General features: G+C 31.2%; 1 protein-coding gene across 2 annotated transcripts in view; it reads right to left on the bottom strand.

Moving 5' to 3' along the window:
- Positions 1-1476: 1476 nt before the first annotated feature.
- The window catches only part of LOC143250562 (dual serine/threonine and tyrosine protein kinase-like), a 75033-nt gene continuing 59086 nt past the window's right edge, over positions 1477-17423 (bottom strand). The window contains exons 11-16 of one of the 2 annotated variants that reach the window (XM_076501301.1): positions 15308-15383; positions 14564-14720; positions 11283-11442; positions 8134-8217; positions 4445-4694; positions 1477-3757 (exon numbers count right to left, since the gene is read on the bottom strand). In XM_076501301.1, coding sequence (XP_076357416.1) covers positions 3513-3757; positions 4445-4694; positions 8134-8217; positions 11283-11442; positions 14564-14720; positions 15308-15383 — 972 coding nt within the window. In that variant the 3' untranslated portion in view covers positions 1477-3512. Of the gene's footprint in view, positions 3758-4444; positions 4695-8133; positions 8218-11282; positions 11446-14563; positions 14721-15307; positions 15384-17423 lie in introns of both variants that reach the window. The other variant, XM_076501300.1, reaches the window with a different exon arrangement.

Below are 17423 nucleotides of genomic sequence, written 5' to 3' on the forward strand. Positions count from 1 at the left end.
GTAGAAATTTTAAACTTTTGTTTAGATATTTGTGGACATTATTGTGAATTGAAAAATCTCATTCTTCACCTTCCGGAAGGGAACAGGTTTGGTGAAGAAAGTGTTCAAACATTGATTACAGTTTTAATACTTATTATGGATAATAACCAGAGAAAGAGGGATGAATGTTTATCAGTGGCCATAATGGCTTATAGATCAAATAACACAGGAGTACAATTTATAAGCCAAATTAATTGATGTTTGAGTGAGGAACTTTTTTACTACTGTAAAATTTAAGATTAAAGGAAAACAAGGGGCCTTTCTGCTTATCTAGGCCATCCTTTCCACTGAATTAAAGCACACAAGAAAACAAAGCCAGCCCTCATAACTCACATGTTTCAAGCTTTTCCTTACACTCACACTTTGCATCTACAACATCTGAAGACAACTACCTTATTAGAAAAAAAAAGTTGTTTTAGCTGAATATTACTTTTACCTTGCCATATTTATTTGTTCTATAGTCATCTTACTGTTAAATATTAAAAAAGATGATGATGCATCAACACTATTGATTGCCACAAAATCTTAAACACCTCAACCAGATTCTTTCTAACTTTACTTTTTTCAAGAGAAAATAAGTTCAGAAGAGCACTGAATTGTTTGAAGAGATTCAGGAGGGTTGCTAGGATAATATGGGATAGAAAGATTGTCATATGAAAATAGATAATTTTTATTTAAGTTTCAATTTATTAATTTCAAATAAAATGTTTGAAATTCTCAATCTTTTTATTTGGGTACCACATAATTAGCTTGTAAATTCTGAAATTTCTTTTTTGTTTAAGTTGAATATTATAGCATTTATGATCTTGGATGTATTCTAGACACAATGTATAAGCAGTTTCAATGTGTAATGTACTGGTTCAATGTGATAACTTCCTCCTGTAATGAGAATTAAATCTTCTCAACTCATGACAGGAGTTCTGCCCATCTATACTTCTAGAACAATTTGCAAAACTACATGCTCCTTTTTGGATGTCTCTGTTTATAACCAATATAAATGACTTGTTTTAAACATCACACCTTCAGCAGTCCTTTTGAAATTGGCACCAATAGATGTTAGAATGTGGAGGAATTGATTCAGTGCTTACCAGCATATATTGAACTTTTATTTTTTGTTAAATTGCTTAGTTAGAAACTAGTTAAAATAGTTACATTTGAACATTCTGTTTTAGTGATTTATGTATTTATTTTTGAAGATATTTAAAAGGTAAATTAATCATTCTATCAATTAAAAAATTTTCAAAAACAAAAATAAGGTTAGATAATTATGAATATTTCAGTTCAGGGCTACACTTGAGCATATGTAAATATATGGAAAAGTTTCCACTTTGAATTGCTGCTGTTCTGATCTGAAAAATGTTGAATGTCACACAAACCAGGCAATTAGATGTGAAAAAGTAAAATGTGGAAATTCAAAAGATTTGGCAAAAATAATTCATTCAAAGAAAAAGTTGTTCATTTTATTTTATAATTTTCAAAATTTCATATTACTGTACACTGATGATTCAACTAAAGTAGAGAAAATATCAGATAAAATATAAACTTTTGCTTTAAAAATGTGATATTCATATAGGAAGTTATAGGAGTTAAGTAAATGAAACTGAAGTATTATTATCTAACTTGTATGAAAGCCAGTGTGCATCACATTATGCTTGATTTCTCAAAACAAGAGTCATAAAACCTTAAGTGCACATATCCAGATAGAATAGTTTGATTACTGTCTGCCTCTTAGCGACGTAGATGCAAGGGGGCTGTGAAAGGGTGGTGGTGCCCTGAAACCTTATAACGTGAAGTGGGTGTTGATATAGCAAGCCTAAAGTAAAGATGCAGTTACATTTTATTTTATACTTTCAGTACATAAACTAAACACAATGTTTCGTTACACTTTTGTTGCCGAGCCACATGACATAAAAGCCACTGTTGGAAGTAGTATTACCAAAATGCACTGGCTTTTTCTATATATCAGATGTTGTTAAGCTAACTGATTTTTACCAATAATTCTATGAAAAAGGCACAAATTCATTTCATTCATGATCTTAATTTTGATTGGCTCAAAAAGGAAGGTACTGACATTTGACTCATTAACTGTACTATTATGCCTCTTTGTCAGGCTTGATTTTGCAAAATTTATTTATTTAAGTTAGCTATGAAATGTAAGGTGGGGTGGTTGCACTTGACCTGTCATATTTGACATTATGCATTACCTTGCCCTCCAACTGACTTAATATATGCTTTGGAAATTCACAAACTAATTATACTTTATTAGAACATTTTAATTTTTTAGTGTACAACACAATTGTAATGTATACTAAAGAAACTGCCAGATTTTCTGAATATATATTTAGTGCATTCAGTTATGTATAATTTCATTGTCATAAAATCAGACTTAAACAATGTGACCTTTAATGGAGAAAGCATGCAAGATAAGAATAATTCTTAATGGAAGGTAAAGCCAAACTATCACCAGTGAAGATAACTAAGTAATCTTAGATTCCAAATAGAAAAGTTATTTTATGTTAACTGAAAAGTTGTTTTAGTAATTAATTGTTGTGTAACATAATGGTTTGGTTGTAAACTGGCTATTGTAAATGAATATATCATTAAAACAAATATGAAGGGTTGGGACTTTATTCAATCTCAACTGATTATTGGTAAATTTTAGTTAGCCATCAATGACAGGAAGAAAGATCAGATCCATACTAGTGTTCATTACAAGCTGTAGCTTTTACAGTAAGGAAGATTGGTTTTTTTGAAACAGGTATAATGTTTCAAGCACTAGAGCAATCATTCTTAGTATACAAGTTTTATTGGTTAAAAAAGATTTTGGTATTTAAACCAACAATCAACACACTAAAACTTGTGCACTTGAAAATTATTGCACTAGTAATGGAAATGTTATACCTGTTCTAAAAAATTTTCCTTACTGTGAAAGCTGAAACTTGTAATAAAATACTTAATTAGTAAGTAAGTGCAAAATGACACTAGTTTGTTACACATTAATGTTATCTTTTTCAGAATTTACTAAATTTACTAAGATAATCTCAGTTAGCAATTTAACTTTAAATATTTTGTGAACAAAATAACCACGGTAATATTGCCTTCTTCAAAGGAAATGTATACTAAACACAATCTGAGTAGTTCATGTAATTTTGGATTATATCTTGTGGTGGTGTTTCTCACAAAGCAAAATAAACTGTTTGATAAAAAGCTCTTTACGTTTCTATACTTTGAGTAATTTTAATATTATAACAAATGGGCTTTGTTGACAGTGCACAAGTTGTTAGGATGTTCATTGGCTTAGTGAGATAAAATGAAGACACAAGGTTGTGTATATCACATCACAAGTTTACTGGATTATTGAGACAAAATAATAGATGTGTTTGTTTATATTGCACTAGATGTTAATTGCTTATAGAAGAAAAAAAAAGAGATCTTGTGCAATGCCTTGGTGATCCTTCTGGTGTGGCTAGAAACTATAAGGCACCTTTCAACAATTCACTGTAAAAGACAGGTTCTGTGATTCCCGGATGAACAAATTGTTTTGATTGATTGCAATTTCCAATAATTGGAGAGTTGCTATTATAAAAGTCCATAATGGACTTCAATCTAGGTTCTACCTCTCCCAGAAAAGGTCGTCGTTTTGGGTCTGTAGCCCAACATTCACACATCAGTTTCCAAGAGTCATCACTAAACTGTGGCAATCTTTCTGGTCTTGCACCTGTGACAAGTTCTCAGTGTTAGACTGTATTTTTTAAGAAAATTTAGCTGTTAATGTGAGAAACGATAGATATAAAGCATGCCCAAGAAACTTTACTTCTGATGTATGAAAAAAGTAAGCATATTTTATTTAAAATCAACTCAATTTAAGATTGACATAACAGGTTTACTGTTGAAAATTATATACAAATTTAGGATAAAAGAAGAATAGAATTGGTTTTGAACTTATTTATTAAACTTGACTGATCAAGTTTGGTTTTAAAGACAAAATATACTATTTTTGCAAAAAATAAACAATATACAGCAAGTCCAATATATGATATGACAAGGTTAACAAAAATTATTTAAATCATCCCCTGGGAAGAGCTGGATTAAGGAAATTAAACTCAGCAGAATGTGTAATTTTAAAAAATCTCGCATACAATGAAATAAAATGATCCACCTATATTTATGAACACAATATATGATTCTTCTACAATAAATAATATGATTACACACACAAACATCCTAAAATTTGATAAGATTATAAGTACAAATGGAAGCATGCTTTTATTTGCAATGTTGCTAATTACAAGATACATTATGTAGCTGCATGTATGAATTTTCATGTTTTATAAACAACTTGAATACTAGGTTTTCTAAGTGTTGTAGACAAGATTAAAAACTAAAACATATACTAACATCCTACCTTGAACAACACTGTCAAAAAGCCGATCCTTTGTTTGACACTGTTCAAATATGTAAGGCATCTTGATGTCTCCAGCACACAAGTACCAGAAAAGGATTCCAAAAGCATAAACGTCTACACTGCTATCATAGTGTCCTGTGAACAGCTCTGGGGCCATGTGGATTGGTGTTCCAACAATACTGCCTGATATCATAGCTTCAGGTTTACAGAAGCCTAGGTCAGTTATCTTAGCTTTGTTTCTAGCATCCAGCTAAAGTAAATAACGTAACTGTCATGTTTCAACATTAACGACTGTTATGATAGCTTCAAATTTACAGAAGCCTATATCTGTTAAGGTACTTTCAGCATTGGCTTAAGATAAGGAATTATTGGAACAATAATTTAACATAAACATTTGTCCAATTCAGAGAAAACAATGTAGTTCATAGCATCACTTTGGTTGATAATACAGTAAAAAAACAGTTTTTAATATTTGAACTCCAAACATCTATTTACATTAGCTGTATCATTAAATATTACACAGACTTGTACATTTAAATTTCATGGAAATTGTTTCAGTTTTAATAACAAATTTTCCATAATTCAGCAATGATATTCATTTTTTTCTATCACGTAAGAATTTTTTACGGATCAGGGGAAAATAAACTTGCCTATATAAAATTATTTTGTTTACCACAATGGTACATTTTTTATTATTATGATTTTTAACAAAAATTCAAAATGAAGAAGAGGAAAGAACACTGATGCCAAATGAATATGTTTCTTTATTCATCCCGAGTTTTTGTGAAATCTTTCTTTTATGTATTATGTCATCAATAAATTAAAATCACTTCTTTTTAGATGAAAAACAAACAAAGTTACACGTCAAAAATTTATTAAATGGAAGTCTCCATTCTTATGGATTGTTTTTCTATCTTACAATCAGGTTGTAATGCCATGATTAAAGAAATCTCTTGTCTTTGAAACAAGAAACATGATATCGTCTTTAACACCTTACACATTTGCATATTTTTTCCTATTAAATATGGTGTTGCAGCAAATGAAAAAGATAGTGCCATGGTGGGTGGGGGAGAACCTCCCAACCCAACTACATAATATTTTGTTGTGTCAAATGTGCATTGTCATGGAGAAAAAGAACACCTTTCTGACTGATGAAAAAAAGGATGTTTTTGATGAAGGACTTAAATGTTCCAGTTGTTGACTATAAATCTTAAATCTAAGCACTGACAGTTTGCTGTGGATTGTGCAGTATGAAATAAATTATCCCTCTGATATCTCATTAAATGCAAAAATATTATTTTCTGTGGATGGGATCAGAATTGGTTTTGGTCTAGGATTGAGCCATTGTTTTTAGTGTTTCATTCTTTATTACCTGTGACAATTCTGTCCAAAAATGGTTCACAAGATGAAGCAACATTCACATGTTGGAAATGATGATCATTGGAGAGTTCAAACACCTTTGATGCTTTCTCATAAATTTCATGAGTATTTTGCCTTAGGTTAGACTTAAAAAGCATTTTCAGAGCATCAGTTCTAACATGTCAGGCCCTGCCATAACAGTTTTTAAGACTAAAGTCACTGGAATGAAATTTGCTGTACCATTGTTGACACTTTTCAATATTTGAAACAATTCCATAAAATTCTTTGTGTCTACAGAGGCATTGTTTCCCTTTTTGTATTCAAATAACATTACATGCCGAACATGTATCTCATCATGTTCCATCACTATAAGGGATTTAAAGTATACTAACCTTTAAACATTACATAAGGTGACATTTAGGTGGTTTGTTTAACTCAGTGATGTCGAGAAACCCACTTGTTGAGAAATTTATATGCAAAAATGGCTCGTTTGGGTTGAGAAAATATTTTACATAGAAGAGCGAAGGTCGAAACGTTGTTCGCTCTTCTATGTAAAATATTTTCTCAACCCAAACAAGCCGTTTTTGCATATAAGGTTCGTTTAACTATTATATGTAATGTTCTTTTTTAACCAACAGTAACCAGCCATCATACTGACGTTCTTTGCTGATGACACTGAGATTTTCAGGGAAATAGTTAGTATATAAGTGTAAGAAGTGAACTTTCAAGCTTGTATTACAAACCAACTCTTTGAATTTTTCAAGCATATTACTGATAATATTTTTGCCATTTGGGTCCTTGTTGTTTCCTAAACATTTGTCAATAACATCCTTAAAGGCAATCCATGCTTCTCTTTCCATGTGAAAAGTGATGGTTCATCAGAAGTTTCAGGTCCCTATCATTGTTCCTATTGATATGAGAATCAGATGAAACTGTATTAAGAGTCTCTGGTAAAGTATGTATGGGTACATTAAGGCCGTGAGCAACAGTTCTTATAACGGAGTGGATAAGAAATTCCCCTTTTACTTTGAGTGTTGTAGTCTTGCACGTTACATGAGCAAAAACAGTAGTCACCTCCATGGTAATTCTAAAAAGCAAGTACTTTTTTTTTTTCACCTGTAGTTCATTGCCTCAACTCTTTGACACAAATGTTGCAACTTTGTATGGAGCCCACAATTTGTCTTGGTCCCCAAGTTTTATTTGTTTGATGAATTCTGTAATGTTTTGTCTTTGCTTCTTTACAACAAATTTACCAGATATAACAGAATATATTTGAGTCTTTTACACAACCTCACATTGCCATAATGAGAAATAAATAATACTGAAAAGAAACAATAATGATGTCAAAGTGCATGCACAAATATATACTATCCAGAAATAACATCATGCAGCCTGTTAAATGTTTATATATTAGTGGTGTATTTTTCATGCATTCTAGAACAATCAATATGAATTTCATATGGCAATTGGTATATAGAAATATATAGCCTGTGGTCGTCAACATTTAAAGCATAGATTCACTTATGTGAAAGTGCATATGACATTTTCAAAATTTCTGTACGTGATGGAGATAAATGGATATCAGTTTCAGTGTACAGGAATTAGTGTAGAACTCTAAAAACAATAAAACCATTGAGGCCTGCACTTATTGTTGTGTAAACTAAATACAATAAAATGTGGCAGTATTAGTTTTTAATTTTAAAATATATTTCTTAAAATTTAAATATTGCCATAGATACAATATAATTTTAAGCTATTAATGAATGAGTAGGAAAATGAGAGGAACAAACAATACAGTATTAAAACACGCATATTCATAATTACAAATGTAGCAGTTATCATAAATGGAAACTTGATGCCAATTATAAATACGTCTATGAAGTAACTAATCACTAGAAATGTTATTATTTTGACACTCAAAAAATAAAATGAGATTTAATAAAGGAACATGAAGGTGACAGGTATCAGAAATAAATCTCGAGAGTTATTAAATACTGCTTACCAAAACTTGTGAACGTGATTGGTATCGGAAATACAAATATAATTTAACAATACAGTTATTAACTGTATAAAAATTTTCATAAATTAATAATATATGATTATAAAGGAAAAATTTCATAGATAGGACAGTTTTTCTGTTTATCAACAAGTTACTGAGAAAGAGAATATTTACCACATAAGATAGATATTTCAGCTTAACAGCCATTGAGAAATGGAACAGTTACCAGAAAAGACAATTTTTCAGCTTATCAGTAACTTATTTAGAAAGAAAACAGTTACCATAAATCATAGGTTTGGGATTTTTAACTTGATAATGACTTGTGACTTACCAGTACATTTTTCAGTTTGATATCTCGATGAATGAGTCCTTGACTATGAAGAAATCGAATCCCTTCAACTACATCAAGACCAATCTGAAGGATATCAGTTCTCTTAGTTATGAATCAGCTATATTGATAATCTTGGTTTTTAGATTTGTTATGTACAATGTTATGAAGTAAAAACAGTGTTTGAACTGGGATGCCTTTCCACTTCATTTCAGGAGAGCTCCAAGACCCACTAACAACTTTTTAGTAGATTGTAAGCTTCTCAAACAATGAAGCAATAACTGTTTATGGTGATAAAGGACTGGGAGGAGAGACTGTATTTTTTCTTAAAATGGTACATAAGAGAGAGGCAGAAATTAAAGTAGAGCAAATGAAACCTCTCACTATGGCTTGGTCAGTGTAACTAAGTTCATAACCTATAACTTATAACTGTATACATCTGTTGATAGTTAATTGTATTGTTTCATTGCTCTTTAACTAATAATCCCACCACACAAGTTGTAAATCACACAGCAAACATGCAATTCATGTTACCATGTCAAGTCATTTTACATGTGAGCTGCTTGTGAGTATACTTTGTGAACAGTTTTTATTATTTTCCACTATTTTACCTAACATTACGTTATCTAACCTAATAGGTTTATAATTTTTATATTTCAGTGACTTTCATAATAATGAATACACATAAAGATAGTACTCAGCTCTAAAAATTCCACAAACCATCCCACTTCAAACACTGAATAAAAAATATCTTCAATAATCACACAAATATGAAATTGCAAAATGTATATTTCTGTTGCATTGCTACAGACACAGGGAAAACCTATAAATACTAATTTCTGTGGAAAAATCTTACCTTAGTAGTAGAATATGAGTGTTACGTATATCTATATACACACACACACACACACAAAATGTTTTTATAACTGGTAGGTTGTATTGTTGACCTACTTTGCACCTACACACTGTGATAAATTACATCACAATTTGATCCCATGATATTTATATTGTTGTTATACATTATATCACTGTGTTGACTGACTTGTATATTACTGTGATAGTTTATATCCACATGTTTATATTGACAGGTATACCACTATTCATGTCAGCCCAATCAAATATATTTAATTTGGAAGGATAAATCACAAGTTGACACATTCCTATCTGTTTCACTGTGGTAGGTTACATGTGTTGACTACACTCATCTCTACGTCACTCTAGCACATCACATCGCCATATACATCCTCTGATCTCATTATCAGTGAAGTGTGTTATATCACTGTGTACATCCACATGTCTGTATTAACATTAGTAAGTTACATTTGTATTATTTCACTCATATCAATAGTGAATCCATTACATTTATACAGGAAGTCATACATATGAACAAGGGGTTCTTCTGAACCCTCTATTGTAGTGATGTAAAATATTATGCCTATATAGTTATAGCACAGCTGCTTATAGTATTTAACATTTTCTATATAATATACATTTTTCTGATGAAGCATTATCATTTTTTGGCAAGAAATAGTCACATGCAATAACTTCTGCTAACATTTTGTAATTGAAAGCCTGAAGCCATATTACTATTGTCAAGTTCTGTAGGTTGCAGATACTGGCTGACTGCTTAAAAGCATGCTTCAGTATACCAAACATCTTCATGTAACTGAAACTACCACACCGCTACTAAGTTCATGAGAATGTTCAGCATCTGCTGGTTGAATAATTACTTAAGGTATACACAAAGTTGATCCTTATTCCTTTGTTTTTAATAGAATTAAGCAGAACGAATATTTCCATCTTTAAAATTATCTGTCCTTGATATTAATGATCTGAGCATATGAGTATGTTGACATGTAAATGGCCATGACATAACCCTTTGTAAAAGTGATCAACTTCCAGTGGCATCATGCTACCTACAAAATGCCAACCGATATGAAAATATAGTTCCAGTACATGCTGTTGTATCATAACTTTATATTTGTTTTGGCTGTCAAGTGATTTGCTGATATCCATTTTCAAATTTTAATATAATGTATTCAATGTAAGCTTTAAATGAATGTAAGAATAATAAAGCACAATACTGAATCTTGCCTTCAGTATATAATACACTACTTTGAAACTAACTACAAAATTAGTACTTAAGGTAAGTACTAATAAGCTATCTGCCAATATCCAAGTATCCCTTTACAGAATATAATACCCTTTAGCCTCCTTATAAGCTATAAATTGAATACAAGTAATAATAACCTAGCAGCAATATCTAAGTCTGCTTTCAATACAGAATTAACTAGAATAATTCAGCTATTTCTGTATCACTATGATCAATTTGCAATGGTTTAAATGTATCTAATGGAAAAAATGCATCAGCCACTCTCTACAACAGGGAACCAATAAAAGCCTCGGAACTACAAATTATGTACAATCATAACACCTAGTGTTGATTTCCCATATTATTGTTTACAAAATTAATACTGATGAATATATTTATTTCATGGAAAGAAAACATGGGTTTAATTTTAAGATTAGACAGACAATGATTATTAAATGTATTTTAAACAACAAAGTTACTTTCGTAATTTTAGAAACAGGTTTTGGGAAGACAATAATTGATACTTATTTTCCCATGATTTATGCAAAATGCATTGAGTTTACTTGTTTTGGTTTGATACATTTTCACACTGAATGTATTAATGCAGTGGTTGGAAATAAATTAAATACAAATACTGGATCACTTGGATTAGTAAACAATAGAATAACCTCAGTATATACATAAGTTTAAAATTTAATGCAAGTAATAATAACTGAGCACTGATATTTAAGTCTGCTTAAGTACAGAATACAATACCCTCACAGTTGACATACAAGCTTGAATTTTAATGTAGCAGCAATATCTAAGTCTGCCTCCAGAATGGACTACAGTATCATCAAACTAACTGCAAACTTTAAATACAGTGTAAGTAATAAATTAGTAACAGAGATGTAGTAGGGTGGGAATGCATAAGTACAGTGTACCTATAATTTTATTTAGCCAGAATGCTGTGCCACCATTATTTCAAATTAATTCCACCTTATATGATTAAACACACTGTGACACTTCTATATTTAGCACAGAATACACTAATCACCAGTTACATTCATAACAGTATTACCTGTAACCTTGCAAAAATATCTAACCCCATCTTCAGTGCTTGAAATAGATCTTGTTGTAATCTTTCCATAATTAGGAGTACAGCTGGTGATTGTCCACCTCCATAATTGTGGTCAATGACAGACCCTTTAATCTGGACAACTCTCTTATGGTCAGGTATGCTTCTGGCAAGACAACACAAATTCTCTTTCCTCAGAGCATAGATCACATTAAAAAAATTTTGTTCAACTGCTAGCTTAGTTTTTTTCTCCACTGAAATGAATTAATTTCCTAAAGATAGTATTTTCACAGGCCTACTGGATATGTAAGGGAGGACTAGCGAGATCATTGACAAAAAGTCTGTAGGAGATGTAGTATTTAAGAGTACATCATTGAAATATATAGAAAACAAAAAGGAATATATTTACCACAGTTTAAGGCTAGTGGAATTTGCATGATCAAAATTACAGACATTCAAGTTTTGTCCTGAGCAGATGCTGTTGTGTAATACAAAGTTATTACAAGATGTATTTATAGAATTTATTATCTCTCTAACAGTAAGAAAATTTCATTAGATTATGATTGTCAATGAATATTTTAACATTTTAAAGTTGTATTTCTTTATTAATATTTTAACATTTTAAATTTTATTTCTTTAAAATAAACAAATAATCTACTACTAAAAATTAAAAAATGCTGGAATTTCATCATATATCAATATGTCAAATCTAGTTTTTAATACAAAAACGTCTTCATACATGCATCATGACATATCAAAATATTAAAGCAATACAAGCTGAGAAAATGTTGAAATACAAGGGTCAAAGGTAAAGAAACCTATGCAAGTACAATAATGAAAAACTCTTTAGTACTGTGAACATAAAAGATAAACTTGGATTATTTAAGAGTTTTTATGTGTATTACTTTGTGTTAATTCTTGTTACATGCTGTATAATGTATGAAATGAATTTTACTTCATCTGGGGATACCTTACTAGTTATTCAGATCATTCTGTATTGCAGTTGTCCTGTTAATATGTCAACACATACATTGCTAGCCAAAATCTTAAGGCCAATGAGCATAAAGAAAAAATATGTATTTTGCATTGTTAGACTAAACCACTTATTTGAGTACAGCTTCGAAAGCTGAAAAAAAAAAAAACTTTTTTAGCATTTAATAGGGAAAATGTGAACACTATGAAATTAGCCTAAATACTAGTTGGTCAAAGGTTTAAGACCATACCAAAAAGAAGTCCTAAACAGGGTAGGAAATGCCCAACAAGAGTTCTCAGTAGTGAGTTGCATGGTTTTCATTGCGAATAACTGCAAACATTTTGCTTTGGCATGGCCGATATAAGCGTTTGCAGAAGGCTGGCTGGAATGTTATTCTGAGTAGTGAAAATGGCTTCACAAAGATCATGCACTGTTTGGAATTGATGGCCACTTCTATAGATTTCCCTTGCCATCCACCCCCAAACATTTTCAATGGGGTTCAGTTCGAGCAAACATGCTGGATGGTCCAAAAGAATCATGTTATTCAACATGAAAAAGTCCTTTATCCTGTGGGTATTGTGGATTGCAACGTTGTCCTGCTGAAAGATCCAGCCATTTCCACACAAGCAAGGGCCTTCAGTCAATAAGGATGCTCTCTCCAACATGTCAATGTAGCCAGCTGCTGTTTGATGCCCCTGTATAATCTGAAGCTCCATTGTTCCATGGGAGGAGAAAGCACCCCAGATCATGATGGAACCTCCTCCACTGTGTTGTGTAGCAAATATCTTCGGTGGGATATCCTTATCATGCCAGTAACGTTGGAAGACACCTGGACCATCCAGGTTAAATTTTTTCTCATCAGAGAACAAAACCTTCTTCCACTTCTCTACATCCCATGTTTGGTGCTTCCCTGCAAAGTTTAACCGAGGCGTGGCCTTTGAAGACGTTTACAGTTTTTAAAGCCTTTCTCTCGTAGATGCTGTCTTATTGTTCTTCAGCTGCATCCTGTGACCATAAGGGCCTTAATCTGGTTTGATGATTGGCTGGTGTCTTGCCGGACAACCCAACAAATCTTCCTCCTCAACACCAGTGAAATGTTCTTGTGCTGACCACTTGAAATTTTCGTTCCGTATCCCTCAGGGTCTTTTAAGAAATTTGCAACAGCAGTTTTACTACACTCAATCTCACCAGCGATGGCACGTTGATAAACACCTTGCTTTTGCAGCTCGACAATTCTGCCACGTTCAAACTCTGTCAACTTTTTAGCCTTGGCCATGTTTTTATCCAATGTAACACAGGAGATGTCAGTGGGAGATGTTGACAATACTAATGCTTGAATACAAATGACTAAATTTCGTTACATGTTTACTGATTAACACTGTGTTTCAGTATGGTCTTAAACATTTGACCAGCTAGTATTTAGGCTAATTTCATAGTGTTCACATTTTCCCTATTCAAGGTTAAAACGTTTTTATTTTTATTTTCCCTTTTCTTATTTTCATCTTTCGAAACTCTACTCAAAAAAGTGGTTCAGTCTAATGATGCAAAATGCATATTTTTACTTTATGTTCATTGTCCAAATTTTGGCCAGCAGTGTATATTAATCAAAAACATTTTTATTTTTAGAGAAGATACTAACTATGAATTCTTTTTTGATACATTTATCACAAGAAATGTCATTAGATAGATTTGTTTACTATTATTTATAATCATCAAAAACATAAAGCAAATAAAAAGACCACGACAAGTTCAATAACATTGTTTTCTTATACCTCTCCAGTTCTGATTTATCAGCTTGTTAATGGAAATCTAAAAAACAGGTATATAAGTCTTAAGTTTAGTGTAATTCTTATTAATTTTTTTTGCCTATCCTTAAATTTTAGTCGTTTTTTTAAATTTGTAAATCTTTAAAAACAATAAAATGAAACTGTTGATGTAAATGCTTTTTATATTTGTCTTTATTCCCAGCAGTCTGATGCAACATACTTTAACTGTTCACCTGTAACTTGATGACAAACTCTGATAAAACACTGTAGTCTTTATCCTGTTAAAGCCATAATTAAATATTTTTCATTCCTTTGCCCTATTGATCATATACCTCTGAAAAAAACCGATAGATATGACAATACAAAACTGTCAACCTTTTTACTGACTTACTAGAGAACTTTATGTTGTTTTTTTAAGTGATTTACCAAACTATTGATCCTACATATTTTTTTACTCTTGTGAATAGGTTTTTAATAACCATAATATTTATTAAATTCAACATTGATTTCTTTTTGGATGATTCAGAAAGATTACACACACACACCTTGTGTAGAAAAATTCCATTGCTAGATCATTCCAATGCCTGTTATCAGGAGGTACAACGGTCTTTACAGCACATGGACTGTATGCACCCCATGTTTCACAGGAATACACAATTCCAAACTGACCTCTACCAATCTCACCTTTCAACTGAGGCATACCTAATGAGTAAAGAGTATGAAGGAAAATGTGATAGCCTATGACACAATTTCAGTATGTTATTGGTCCCTAATGCCATATTTCTACTATTATAATAAGCAGGATAGTTGCTGTTACTAACTCTTCACCTACAGCTATTCTACTGCTTATTTATTCTATAACTAGTGTAATAAACAGTTAAGAAGAGCTTTTGTTTCAAAATGTCTTTTAACATTAACCCATATACCACTCACCATCTTATAATGTGTATAATTGAAATCATAAAGTGAAAACAAAAGACGAGATTCAGAGAGTTCACTACGCAAATAAACATTTTACTTGGATGTTTTTCCTATTTTCATTACCTCCTTCATGTGACTGTAAGCTTTAGTATTTTGGTCATTATTACCTGCAACATATCAATATAAACTGTTTACGTATATAAACCTTGCATATTAAAATTATGTGCATTAAAAAATTGTTCATGTCTTCTTATATATTTAAACTGTATGGTTTTATCCATGAAAGCATGCACTAGTTTCAAATAATTAATACAACAGTCTTACCTAATGCAACAGTAAATTACAAATGGCTAATATAACAATCTTACCAAATGCAATAACGTCTATGAGTGATTTACTTTCCAAAGCACATCTTGCAATCTTTGGGGCAACTGTTTTTCTCACCTGAAAATTAATTTGATGGTTATTTCCTATTTCTATTGCCATATTTTGAAATTTTCATTCAGCAATATATCAAATAATATCAGTGAGTTACAAAAAATTGATGTAAACAAAAGGAAACATGAAAACTCAGTTTACGCAGACTATTTATAAAATATTTTAAGAAAAATGAAACATTACTTCATAACCATAATTTATTTATCTAGTTTTCAAATTCCTAACATAACCTAAAACTACTATTGTGACAAAGTTATAAAATTTTTTTAACATTTGATTAATATCAAAACAACAACTTACTTACATAAAGCTGAAATACACAAATACAAAAAGCATGAAAAAAAATCTTTAAAATACTGAATAAATAAAATATACAAAAGATGCATTGCTTGTACTGTTGGCTTTATGTACCTTTATCCAACATCACAAAAGCCATAAATCTTCACTGTTTGTTACTATGTCTATCATTGCAAAAGATAGAGAACTGTTTTACTGTTATTCTTACCTTGATTCCTTGCCACACAAGATAGTTGTTTTCACATATTTAATCCTTCATTATGAAAGTTATGAAGCTGTAATATTACCTATATCTTGATCCATCATTCTACAGGGCCTGTACTGTTGTTTATATGTATTTTGATCCATTTATATGAAAGGCTCACAACTTTACCGTTATTTTTCCACTGACCAATCACTTGAAGACTCTTTGAAAATTACATTTCATTCTTTACCTAGCTTAGAAAGTTAAAACTTTAGTTTACCAGAAGTTTTCAGATATACATGCTTACAAACCTTCATACACTACATATTATGCAATACTGATTTTGTGTACCACTTACAAAAATCAAGTCATGTGTCCTAGTTAAAAACCTTTGTGCTTTCTTACAGGTGTTATTGGACACCTAGATTTGATCTTGTGTTTAATGTTAACAGACTCACTCGTGAAATCTAGTCTGTCTGCAGCCCAGTCACCACCATCAACAAATTACTAAGGGCCACATCATCTTAAGTAAAATATAAAAGAATTAAAAGTTACCATCATGTACACATGAAGTATTCCATTAAAGAGGATAGGTTAACAAACTATTAATAACATCAAATGTGCATACATCTTTGGATAGAACCATTACATTCTCCAACTTAAAAAGATCTTCCTGGTACTAAAATTTGGCCAATGGCCATGATGGTATGACTCTATTAGTTGCAACAACATCTAAAATACCACAAACATAAAAACAGTAAAAAAGTCTTTAACCACAGTGGATGATAATATCAGGTCTTCTACACTGAGAGCTATACAATTGTCGTGATCTCATGTGCAGCCACAACTACCCACTATCATTGAGTCCCCCACTATGGGTCCAAAAGAGACTCCAAAGAATCATACCATTCAACGTTAAACATATGGCATTGTCAAAAACTTGTCAGTTTTCATTTCTTTCTTCAAGTGTTCTGTACATGAATGATACATACATGACATTGTCCTTCTCATCAATAATTTAGATGTAATTATTTTTTTTTGAAATATTTTAACAAATGTTTTGTGTGCAAATGAAACACTATACATGGCATTACCTTTCTCTTTGACAACCTATTAGTTTACATTTTTTTTAACAAGTGCTTTTTGCATGAATAAAACACATATGATATCACTCTTCTTATCAGTAACTTATTAGTTAACATTTTCTTAAACAAATGTTTTTATTGCCAATATTTTGAAGCAGTTAACAAAAATTAACACATCTTGTACCAATATAAAAGGTTCAAGGCTATACTGTTAGTTTCTAATCCAACACATCTCTACACAAGACATAGCTTTTACTGTTGTTTTTATTACTTTGAATCATCATTGAAAATAGTAAATGTTTCTACTTTTTAAAAACTTGATCCATCACCATGAGGCATACAAGTTGTACAGTCAGTTTTATATACCAGTTAGAAAAGAAACAGTCCTGTTACTTTTTACCTTAATCCACAATTTCTTGAGCATCTATATTTATTTTTACCGGTTACATTATAATCTCATTTCAGTAACATAACTGATGT

The sequence above is a fragment of the Tachypleus tridentatus genome, chromosome 5 (genome assembly GCF_004210375.1).
Source record: "Tachypleus tridentatus isolate NWPU-2018 chromosome 5, ASM421037v1, whole genome shotgun sequence".
Taxonomy (NCBI): domain Eukaryota; kingdom Metazoa; phylum Arthropoda; class Merostomata; order Xiphosura; family Limulidae; genus Tachypleus; species Tachypleus tridentatus.